Raw genomic sequence first — 11,879 nt, 5'->3', positions numbered from 1 at the left:
GAGTTTTTACAGATCAGTGTCCAGTCTGTAGAAACCTGCAAGATATGAAGCAGGTCCTATTACGGTCTGTATTTGCGGCACAGGCTCGCACATGCAAATGTAGAGAATCCTACAAGTATTTTTGTGGGTACGTGATTAGGGGTGCCACGCTTATGGCTTATGCAGTGGGAATGCCAAGGGAAAAATCCCTGCGTTTTACAGTACCTGCTAAGCTGTTTTTGAAATCGCAGCATGTCAATTATATCTGGAAACGTCGTCAGCTTCCCCGTAGATATAATTGTAACAGAAAGTCTGCAGAGGACAACTCTGTGAACTTTCTGTTTAAAGCCCCCACAGATATATCCCTGATCTCAATCTAATCTTTCTGGCATGACAAGAAGGGACAGAAGGATTGGAGCAAGCCTACATGCACAGAAGATCTGTGCCTCCAAGATGGCGGCAGGAACAACCTCCCTGCCATGTTTTGCCAAAAGTCTGGAAGTACCGAAAAGAATTGAGGGAAGGCAAAGGACACACCAGATATCGATGGGATATACTTTTCTTCATTTACTTAATTTTGATAATTGACAAAAATAAACTATTAACCCTTCTTTTTGAGGAAGCATTCTTAGGCTCCATTCATAACATATGTAAATACAGGGCCTTTAGAGTAGAATGGTTGCTAGGTCAATAGACGGAGGCAAGGATGTCAGCTCAGAGTAGTAGGCTCCGGATTAAGCCCAATGAATGGGCCTAGTTCGGAGGAGGGAGTTTCTTCACGCCTAATCACGAGGAGACTCGACCTGAAGAATGAGCACCTCGCTTCTGAGCGTCTCCCAATGATTTCAATGGCAGCCGTCTTTTTGGTTAGGGTTTTGAGGCGAATACAGCCTCAAAACCCTGATCAAAAAACTGTGTGTGAACTTACCCTTAGGATACGTTCACACTGGGTTTTTTGGATTGGAACCTGAGGTTCCGATCCAAAAACCAGGTAGCCGCGACTGAAAGCCGGTGCACTGCACAGGCATCCAGCTGCGCACTTTGCTCCGAAATTAGGCCTAATGAATGGGCCTAGTCCGGAGGAGGGAGTGTCTTCAGGCCTGAAGAATGAGCACCTCGCTTCTTTTTCCAGGACCCGGCACCCTGAACAAAGCTCCTGAGCGGCTCCCATTGATTTAATCTTTTTGGTCAGGATTTTGAGGCAAATACGACCTCAAAATCCTGACCAAAAAACTCTGTGTGAACTTACCCTTATACTGACGTCAAGGTGTAATGACACAGTGTCACAACATCATGTGACCGCTGAGGTCTGAACGAGGCTAAGGCCTCATGTTACGGAAACAGATTTTATGTTTGTTTTGGGGTTTGTATTTTTTTGCTAAAGCCATTAATATCTACAAAATGAAAGAGAAATATTTAGGAAATTCTTCTGCTCAATCCATTCCTGGCTTTGGCTAATAAAAAGGCAACAGAATTCGCATCATCTGCATTTCTGCAATATGGGGCCTTAGCCTGAAGCTGCAGGTAGAACCACGTGAATATTGTAACGACGGTTAACCAGGTTGATGTTAAGTTTTTCGATTAAATGCCCAGCCTTGCTCCAAAAGCACCTCCACGTGGCTGTCCAAACAGAGGTTGTGGCTGCTTAATTTCAGTTACGATCACAGGAGGCGGCTCTTTTTGCCTCTTAATCTCCGCTTTAATCTGATCTGCTGCCTGTTTTACAAACTCGCCCTGAATATTTAAGTTCTGCTTCTTCTGTATTCCTCGATCGGCCTCTTGCAGACAGGTGTGCAGGAACTTCAGAATTATAGAGTCAGTGTCCACATTTCGAGCAGAATTGGTGGTGGTGTAGTTATTAAGAACGAAGATATGATCACAGCCCAGGTTTCCTATTGTGTTCAGGGGTTCAGCAGTATTTTGAGTTTTAGGTTTTGTGAGGACAACAATAGGGAAAAATCCTTTCAAAAGAAATAATGGAATATAAGTGAATATAAATATGTTCTGCACATGTGAATTCATTAACACATCTCCTATTAGCTTTATAAAAGGTAATCTGTAGTGATCTGATACTATACCATGTGTCCTATACAATAATCAAATGTGAGACTAATTAACTGCCCTTTTCTACGTTATAGGGGCTCAGCTGTAATGTTATTTTTGTATGTGAGTCAGCTTGCTCTTTCCCATCCCAAACTCAATAGTGAGTGCAGCTCTGGAGTATAATATAGGATGTAACTCAGGGTCAGTACAGGATAAGTAATGTATGTACACAGTGACTGTACCAGCAGAATAGTGAGCGCAGCTCTGGAGTATAATACAGGATAAGTAATGTAATGTATGTACACAGTGACTGTACCAGCAGAATAGTGAGCGCAGCTCTGGAATATAGTACAGGATGTAACTTAGGATCAGTACAGGATAAGTAATGTATGTACACAGTCACTGTATCATCAGAATAGTGAGTGCAGCTCTGGAGTATAATACAGGATGTAACTCAGGATTGGTACAGGATAAGTAATGTAATGTATGTACACAGTGACTGTACCAGCAGAATAGTGAGCGCAGCTCTGGAGTATAATACAGGATGTAACTCAGGATCAGTACAGGATAAGTAATGTAATGTATGTACACAGTGACTGTACCAGCAGAATAGTGAGTGCAGCTCTGGAGTATAATACAGGATAAGTAATGTATGTACACAGTGACTGCACCAGCAGAATAGTGAGCGCAGCTCTGGAGTATAATACAGGATGTAACTCAGGATCAGTACAGGATAAGTAATGTAATGTATGTACACAGTGACTGCACCAGCAGAATAGTGAGCGCAGCTCTGGAGTATAATACAGAATATAACTTGATTGTTGTGTTATTTGTCATATGGTATCCTTCTGTCATCCTTGTTTGTTTATTTATATTATTGTCATATATTATATTTTTATTAAACACTTCCACAGTCAGCTGTTTGCAGGGCATGTTGCATACCAGAATCTAGCACAGTATCCTTGCTATGTACACTATATAGTGTCTGTATCTGGATACTGCAGCTAAGTCCTATTCAGATGAATAGAGGAGAGCTGCAGTGACCAGGCCCAGCCCCTACACGGTAAGTACACGGTGTAGCTAGTTCTGATTTACAGCAGGCTTGTAGTCAACCGATCAGTGCAGATATCTGATCTGAAATAAACTGTCTGCCAGACAACCCCTTTAAAGAGTCGCTGTCATCTATCCTGAGATGTCTGTTTTAGTATATAATAGTATTTCTCGTAATATATAGATTATGGGGCACCTGTTCTTAGAAGTCTGTCTGTTATCTTTCCTAGAAACATATAAGTACAGTAGTTAGCTAGCTGGGTGTTGCTAGCTTGGAGGAGTGTACCTGCACAGTCTGGTACGGTCTAGACCACTTTGACAGTGCTAAATTTATAGGAGGAATAACAGAGTGAGGGTCCATTCACACGGAGGAAAATGGTGAGGAATTTGGTGTGGAATTTTCCATACTGAAAAAAAAGCCATTGATTTCAATGGGTGCTGATAGCTTTTTTTTTTTCCACTAGCGGAATTTTCCTCTACTGGAAAAAAAAGCTAGAGGAACCCAATGAAATCAATGGGAGTCTTTATTTTCAGCGTGGAAAATTCCACACCAAATTCCTCACCATTTTCCTCCGTGTGGATGGACCCTGATAGCATAAGACAGAATTATAAAGTGTTTTGTAATTGTTATATTATGAGGCATACTATACTACTAGCTGTTACCCGCGACTTCGTCTGCGGTGATTGTAGCAGTGGGTATATACAGGCGTGGGTAAGGTTTTCGTAGTATGTATAAGGTATGGGATATGAAATGTAAGTTTGTATCTTGTCTTTGCTGTAATTCAGAGAATCCGTGAGACTTTTGTGTTGAAGTTAATTTGTATTAGAGCTGCTATATATACGGTGATGTGAGAAACTGTACATAGTGACCTTGGGACAGAAGTATTTGAAGTTAACCCTTTCCCGCCGAGGGCATTTTTTGATTTTCGTTTTTGACTCCCCTCCTTCTAAACCCCATAACGTTTTTATTTCTCCGCTCCCAGAGCCATATGAGGTCTTAATTTTTCCTGGGACAAATTTTTCTTCATGATGCCACCATTAATTATTCTATATAATGTACTGGGAAGCAGGGAAAAAATTCAGAATGGGGTGGATTTCAAGAAAAAATGCATTTCTGCGACTTTCTTACGGGCTTTGGTTTTACGGCGTTCACTGTGCAACCAAAATGACATGTCCTCTGTATTCTGTGTTTCGTTACGATGCTGGGGATACCAAATTTATATGGTTTTATTTACATTGTGACCCCTTCAAAAAAATCCAAAACTGTGTTAAAAAAATTTTTTGGGGAAAAGTCGTCATATTCCGACAGCCGTAACTTTTTTATACGTGCGTGTACGGGGATGTATAGGGCGTCTTTTTTTGCGGGGTCGGGTGTACTTTTTAGTTCTACCATTTTCAGGAAATGTTATTGCTTTGATCACTTTTTATTCAAATTTTTATCAGAATCAAAACAGTGAAAAAATGGCGGTTTGGCACTTTTGACCACTTTTCCCGCTACAGCGTTTACCGAACAGGAAAAATATTTGTATAGCTTTGTAGAGCGGGCGATTTCGGACGTGGGGATACCTAACATGTATGTGTTTCACAGTTTTTAACTACTTTTATATGTGTTCTAGGGAAAGGGGGGTGATTTGAATTTTTAATCCTTTTTATTTTTTTTTTATATTTTTTTTTAACTTTTTTTAAACTTTTTTTTTGCATTTATTAGACCGCCTAGGGGTATTTACATGGGTGGGCGGTGTCACAGATTGTCAGAGCGGTGGGGGTCGGCAAACATGGCTGCTCCGGAGCGTTAAAGAGAGCCTCCTGGAGTATCGTTAAGGTGAGGGGCAAAGTGGTAAAGTATATGTGAATGTGATTGTGTGGGGTTAGGGGCGAGGCTGCAGAGGGCAATATGAATTTTGTGGCTTGCTATGGTCCAAAGTGTGTGAGATTGCAGAGATGGTGGTGTGAGTTTGGGTTTTGTGGGGGTCCTGGCACAAACGTATGTGCGCTATTGTGACGAAAAGTAGCCTATTATTTAATCGGGTGTATTAACTATGTTTGTGGAAAATTTCAGCCAAATCGGTGGAGCGGTTTTTCCGTGATTGAGGAACAAACATCCGAACATGCAAACATCCAAACACACAAACTCACAAACTTTCACATTTATAATATTAATAGGATTATGGAATAAAACAGACATCTCTGTATAAGTGAAACCTCTATAAGGCTAAGGCCCCGCGCATTGTGGTTTTTCTCCGCTGACTTTCTCTTACGCTAGGTTCACACCTGCGTTCAGCCTTCCGTTCTGTGCTTTCCGTCTTCTGCATGCCAGAAGACGCAAAGCACAGACCGGGTCCGGCCGTGAGCGGCAGTGAGCGTTTTGCGCTCTCCGCCGCGAAACCGGATTTTTTAATCCGGACACAGAGTACTGCATGTCCGACTCTGTGTCCGGATTAAAAAACCCGGTTTCGCGGCGGAGAGCGCAAAACGCTCACCGCCGCTCACGGCCGGACAGCTTTCTCACCCATTGAAATGAATGTGTGAGAAAGACTCCTGCAGGTTTCCGTCTCCTGCTCTGTTTTATGCAGGAAACGGAAACCTGCAGAACGGAGTGGACAACGCTGATGTGAACGAGCCCTTACTATTATATCTACGGGAAAGCCTCTGGCGTTTCCGTAGATGTAATTGACATACTGCGTCTCCGCCGCGGGAAAATCGCAGCGTTTCCGGCCTAAGGCTGACTCTCCACATTGCGGAAATGCAGCTTTTTTTGTTGCGATTTTTTTTTTTTTTTAGCCAAAGCCAAGAATGGCTACAAAAAGAATGGGAACTCTATATAAAGTTCTTATACTTCTCCATTCTGCTCAATCCACTCCTGACTTTGGCTCAAAAAACCGCAACAAATTCTGCAACAAAAATAGCTGTGTTTCCGCAATGTGGGGCCTCAGCCTTACCTTAGATTTTTTTTTATTTTTTTTTTAAAGATGTTTGCTCACAATGTATCACTGTTAAAGAGGACCTTCCATCGGTTTGGCCACAGGCAGTTCTATATACTGCTGGAAAGCCGACAGTGCGCTGAATTCAGCGCACTGTCGACTTTCCTGATCTGTGCCCCAGGTAAAGCGCTATCGGTCCCGGTACCGTAGCTCTTCACAGTCAGAAGGGCGTACCTGAGAGTCTGTCAGGAACGTCCTTCTATACTGCAGCGCCTATCGCGCTGTACAGTGTGAGCGGAGAGGAACGCCCCCTCCCTCTGCTCACAGTGCTCTTCCATAGACAAGTATTATCAGGAAGGGAGGGGACGTTCCTCCCCGCTCACACCCTACAGCGCGATAGGCACTGCTGTATAGAAGGACGTTCCTGACAGACTCTCAGGTACGCCCTTCTGACTGTGAAGAGCTACGGTACCTGGACCGATAGCGCTTTACCTGGGGCACAGATCAGGAAAGCCGACAGTGCGCTGAATTCAGCGCACTGTCGGCTTTCCAGCAGTATATGGAACTGCCTGTGCCCCAAACTATGAAAGGTCCTCTTTAAATGTAAATGGTGTCATTCTCAGCTTTTCATACTTACCACTTATTTCAAAGGCGTCTCTTAATATAGGGCTACATTTATTCATTTCTGCCTTATTACTTGTACGGTCCATACTGAAACCAGAAAAAAAAATTATATTTTACTTAACGACTCATTTGGTCCAATTAACTTATTATTAATTTTTATTGATATTTTATGTACTGGAGCGAGGTGGCCAAAATATGTTAATTTGTGCATTGTGGTGGTTGTTTGTGTTATATTTTTTTTTCTTTACAGCATTCACCATACAGATTAAATAACAGTATTTTCGGATAGTGAGGATTTATGTGCACAAAGGGATACCTAAAGTGTTTACTTTATTTTGTTTATATAAATGTGGGTTATTTTCAAATTAAAAGGTGAGTTCTTTGAATTTTATGTTTTTTGAGGGTTGTTTTTACTCTTTACTCTTGGTCTCATAAGTGGACTCAACCTTAGGATCTTTGATCCCAAGTGCACTGTACTGCACTACATCGTACTGCATCGAATCACACATAGGATCCCTATATGTAATAGCGAGTGGCAGCCAAGAGTGCGTTGCTCAGTCTTCAGGCGGTTATGGCAACCCCTTGGACCCTGCTGTCCAAAGGGAGATAGGAGTGGGTGTGATTTGTTTTTTTTTCTTCCCTGGACCACCCAGATGCCATGATCGCTATTAGGGCCTGTGCACACAATGTAACACGCCGCTCATTCTGATACGTAAACTCGTGCCAGAGTCAGCACTTCAAAACAGAATCCCATTGACTTCAATGGGTTCCGTTTAACGCGCGTAACACATTGAAATCAATGGGTTAAAACGCCTCCCATTGATTTCAATGTGTAGCGTGCATAAGACGGAACCCATTGAAGTCAATGGGATTCTGTTTTGAAGCGCTGGCTCTGGCACGAGTTTATGTGTCAGAATGAGCAGCGCGTTACATTGTGTGCACGGGCCCTTAATCACAGCATGTGAGGGGTTAAGCTGGCGGAGTCAGAGTATTTATTGACTTTTATTTTACATTTTATGTGCAATTTTTATTTTTTATATTCAAAGTATATATACAGGAAAAAAAACTGTGAAGTTTATAGTAACAGTTAAAAAAACCCATAAAACTCAGATTCAGATGCACTGCCCCAATAATGAAACTTATACTCTATTCACAGGTGACTGATCGCTAAGGGTCTGACCACTGGGACCCAAAGGCTGAGTTCAGACGGAGTATTTTGTTTCGGAAATTGACGCGGAGGCCGCCTCAGGTTCCGGTCCAAAATATGGGGCAGTGCAGTGCACCGGCATCCAGTTGCGGCACTGCGATCCGGATTAGGCCCAAATGAATGGGCCTAGTCAAGAGGGAGTGTCTTCAGGCGAATTCGCGAGGCACAATCCGCCTGAAGAATGAGCATGTCCATTCTTTTTCCCAGGAGCCAGAACAAACGGCTCCCAGAAAAGAAAACTGACTGGCTCCCATTGATTTCAATAGGAGCCTAGAGATGAGCGAGTAGTATTCGATCGAATACCATTATAGTCTATGGGAATAAACGAGAATGTTGTTCCGGTTTCAATGGAAACCAAAGTTCCACACATTGGATCCTCCAAGTTCAGGAAGTAGCAGGACGAGGAGCACGGGGAGGTTTTTGAATTGAATTCAATGGAATTTTCCAGCGTGGTATTCGACCGATATGAGTATTCGATCGAATACTATTCGCTCATCTCTATAGGAGCCATCTTTTTGGTCAGGATTTTGAGGTGGATACAACCTCAAAATCCTGACCAAAATACCCCGTGTGAACTCACCAAAAGCGATCACACTAGTGGGGACAGGTTACCCTCCATTGATCCCATAAAAGTGAATGTAGCAGTGGCCACACATGCATAGAGCTGCTCCGTTCACATAGAAAGTTGCAGTTCTGATTGTTGGGGATTCCTGCAGTTGGACCCTCAGTGATCAGACACTTATTCTGGGGATATAAGTTTATACAGTGGAAATATCCTGATAATGGCTGTGGTGATGATGTACCTGCATACAAACACTGGCACTATGAAATCCATGCAATGATTGTTGAATCTGTCCTTAAGTTGATCTACAGTTCTCTCCAGCTCAAAGTTCCAATCCACCTTGGCTGTAGACCGCAGGTTACCTGTGTGGGAGGAATAAAAACAGAGAGTAGTATATGCAGCCCTAAGGAAGCAGAAAGCTGCAATGTATAGATGGGATTAGCCAGAATCTCATTCACTTTCCTGATACTGTAAATCGCAGTGCAGTTTCCACAATGTGGGGTCTTAGCCTTACCATAACAGGACACAGCGAAAAAGCTCTGCAGCAGAAATGTATTGCAGTTTTTCCTTCAGCGCTTTTCACAGTCTGCAGAGGAAAACTCTGCGCACTTTTTGCTTCAATTATACCTACAAGGAAATCCACAGCACTCCTGTAGGTATAATTGAGATGGTGCGATTTCCAAAAACGCAACAGTTTTGGATATCGCAGCATTTCTGCTGCAGGTACTTTTCTGCAATGTGTGGATGGGATTCACTTTGCAGTGACTGAAATGCGGTGGTTTTTGCTGCGGCATTTACACTATGTTAGGCCACAGCCTAAAGTCATTTTCCAGGATTAGATTGGTGGGGGTCTGATTCCTGGGCCGTCCACAGATTAGCCTCAGTAATCACCGCTTCCACTTCATAAGCCAGAGACATCACATCCATTCCTCATATGGCCTTTTGCAACAGTCTCATTCAAGTAAACAGAGCTGCTGCTGCAATACAAGCACAGCCACTCTACAATATACAGCACTGTACTTAATATCCAGTGGCGAGGCTGCTGCTCTTCAAACTGCTGATGGGTGGGAGTGCCAAGCGTGAGATCCCCCACTGATCTGATAATGATGACTTAGGTCATGGATATTGAAATTTTAGTGCACCTAAAAAAAAAAAGTATAACTTCCTCTCCACCAGTGTTTCGGTATATTGTGGCATGCATTTGACACGAGTCCCTTTCTTGCGCCAAAAGTGCACCACAGCCCCGTTTGTACCTTACCACATTGTGTGAATTTGTCCGGGTTGGGGGAGGGACACCTTGACCTTGGCCTGACACATTCATTATAACTCACCAGTTTTCTGTTGTGAGTTATAATAGAAATATATATGCTGGAGCCTCTTCTATAAATCAGCCGTATAATGCTTTAAGCGTACCTAACTTTTTTAGTTTTAGTTTTAAAGGTCTTTATTAAATGTAACAAACCCAGAAGAAAACTTCCACAAGCACATCTGATCTAACGTTGGCAAATGACTAGCATAAGCGAAGTGCAAATATTGCAGAGGTTAAAGTCGGTGTACATAACAGCATAGGTGATTATTGCAACAAAACTAAACAATGTACTGGGTCAGAATCATTCTTTCCCACAACGTCTTTACTGCCCGTGTCTTACACTTACGAAATTGCGCAGAAAGCTCCAGCCTCTCGTCTTTTGTCACTGCAAGTAGCCCTCGGTTGTCAGTAATGTACACGGTGTCTGTCAGCTTGTATTCCTTTCTTTCTGTGGTAAAAGGTTCTGAGGATGTTCCTGCACCAGCTTCATTGCTGAATGGCAAGTGATGGACCACACACAGGCATGAGTTAATCAACGAGGATTTTCCGTCACCCTGCAGGCCAAAAACTTGCAGACAAACTCTTCTAAAGCCGTGTTCCTCAAAGTTTCTTGTTGATCCGGGCTTGTATGTGAACAGAGTGTTCCGTATTACATCACTGTCTTCAGATGAAGCTACAGGTGACTGCATGGCTCACTAAATAGGACTGCTACAAAATAAATTATAAAATTCAGGTAGTTATTAGTTAAAAAGATACGCCAGAGTAATCCCGAATGATATTCAATAGTATATCTTGGAGCTATATTCATTATACTGATGGTTTAGTTGCTATGTTCTAATTACTGATCCTGTACTGATCCTGAGTTACATCCTGTATTATACTCCAGAGCTGTGCTCACTATTCTGCTGGTGCAGACACTGTGTACATACATTACATTACTTATCCTGTACTGATCCTGAGTTACATCCTGTATTATACTCCAGAGCTGCGCTCACTATTCTGCTGGTACAGTCACTGTGTACATACATTACATTACTTATCCTGTACTGATCCTGAGTTACATCCTGTATTATACTCCAGAGCTGCGCTCACTATTCTGCTGGTACAGTCACTGTGTACATACATTACATTACTTATCCTGTATTATACTCCAGAGCTGCACTCACTATTCTGCTGGTACTGTCACTGTGTACATACATTACATTATCCTGTACTGATCCTGAGTTACATCCTGTATTATACTCCAGAGCTGCGCTCACTATTCTTCTGGTGCAGTCACTGTGTACATACATTACATTACTTATCCTGTACTGATCCTGAGTTACATCCTGTATTATACTCCACAGCTGCGCTCATTATTCTGCTGGTACAGTCACTGGGTTGAGGATATTAAGACTGGTGTTTACTATCCTAGTCATAATAGTCCCCATCAGTCTCATAATAAATCATACGCACTCCTGTGCACAAGAATTAAAATCCCTTGAAGATCAAGCAGGACACACTTTTTTTTTCAGCTAGTAAAATAAAGGCATATTCACACGTCTAGGTTTTAATCAGGCTTTGTTCAGTTTTTATGACTCACCTTTTGCCAAAAACATGCCTTTTTCTGAAAAGGAGAGAGAGAGTATAAAGACAGATGCAGTTTCTAATCTTTGTAATTCACTCCTGGTTTTGGCTTCAAAAATTGCATTAAAAAAACCTGCACATGTAAACATTGTATCTATCCTGGGGGATGCAGAGCTTGCAATGTGTCTGTGCATACATGTTTTATGTAAGAGAGCAGAAACTGCTTACCAGCAAAAGAATCTCACTGTTGGAAGTCCAAAATGTCGTCCTCACCAAAAGTGAAAATCACTTCCTAGTCATAATTGAGATGCAGCAAGTGGGTGGGGCGGTCCAGGTCAAAATATTAACTGTTTATGGGCCTTTTGGTAACTAGACCAATATATTTGCAGAAGGAGAAGAGACATGTTGCACCCATCTAACAATCTAAAGGGATCTATTGATTAAAAATGAACTAGATGTTCTTAGTACATTTTGAACAAACAGTATAAGGGAAGTTCACACTACTATACATTACATACTGTATGTCACTGGATCCTTTATGTGGCTGCTGAGGCCACTGATTCTCCTCAGCAATCAAGTCCAGTGAGAACTTCCCCGGCACAGCACATGCTGTGGGTC

The 11,879-nt window shown here is 42.4% G+C and overlaps 1 protein-coding gene across 1 annotated transcript; it reads right to left on the bottom strand.

Moving 5' to 3' along the window:
- Window positions 1-1,560: 1,560 nt before the first annotated feature.
- On the bottom strand, window positions 1,561-10,385 carry LOC142217146 (uncharacterized). The gene is made up of 5 exons (XM_075285336.1): window positions 10,042-10,385; window positions 8,628-8,748; window positions 6,631-6,704; window positions 3,636-3,659; window positions 1,561-1,940 (listed from the first exon to the last, which is right to left on the bottom strand). The coding sequence occupies exons 1-5, from the start codon at window positions 10,382-10,384 to the stop codon at window positions 1,561-1,563; spliced, it is 942 nt and encodes a 313-aa protein (XP_075141437.1). The 5' UTR covers window position 10,385.
- Between the last annotated feature and the right edge of the window lie 1,494 nt (window positions 10,386-11,879).

This window comes from Leptodactylus fuscus, chromosome 8, assembly GCF_031893055.1.
Source record: "Leptodactylus fuscus isolate aLepFus1 chromosome 8, aLepFus1.hap2, whole genome shotgun sequence".
Lineage (NCBI taxonomy): Eukaryota > Metazoa > Chordata > Amphibia > Anura > Leptodactylidae > Leptodactylus > Leptodactylus fuscus.
Note: the sequence above shows the minus strand (reverse complement) of the source record. Positions and strands in the feature narration are given on the sequence as shown.

Coding starts and splice junctions, on each gene's coding strand:
- LOC142217146 (XM_075285336.1), bottom strand. CDS start 10,384: ATGCAGTCACCTGTAGCTTCATCTGAAGACAGTGATGTAATACGGAAC. Junction 3,660..6,630: donor AGACGCCTTTGAAATAAGTG/GTAAGTATGAAA, acceptor TTATGCTATCAG/GGTCCATCCACACGGAGGAA. Junction 1,941..3,635: donor CATCCACACGGAGGAAAATG/GTGAGGAATTTG, acceptor TTCTTTTGAAAG/GATTTTTCCCTATTGTTGTC.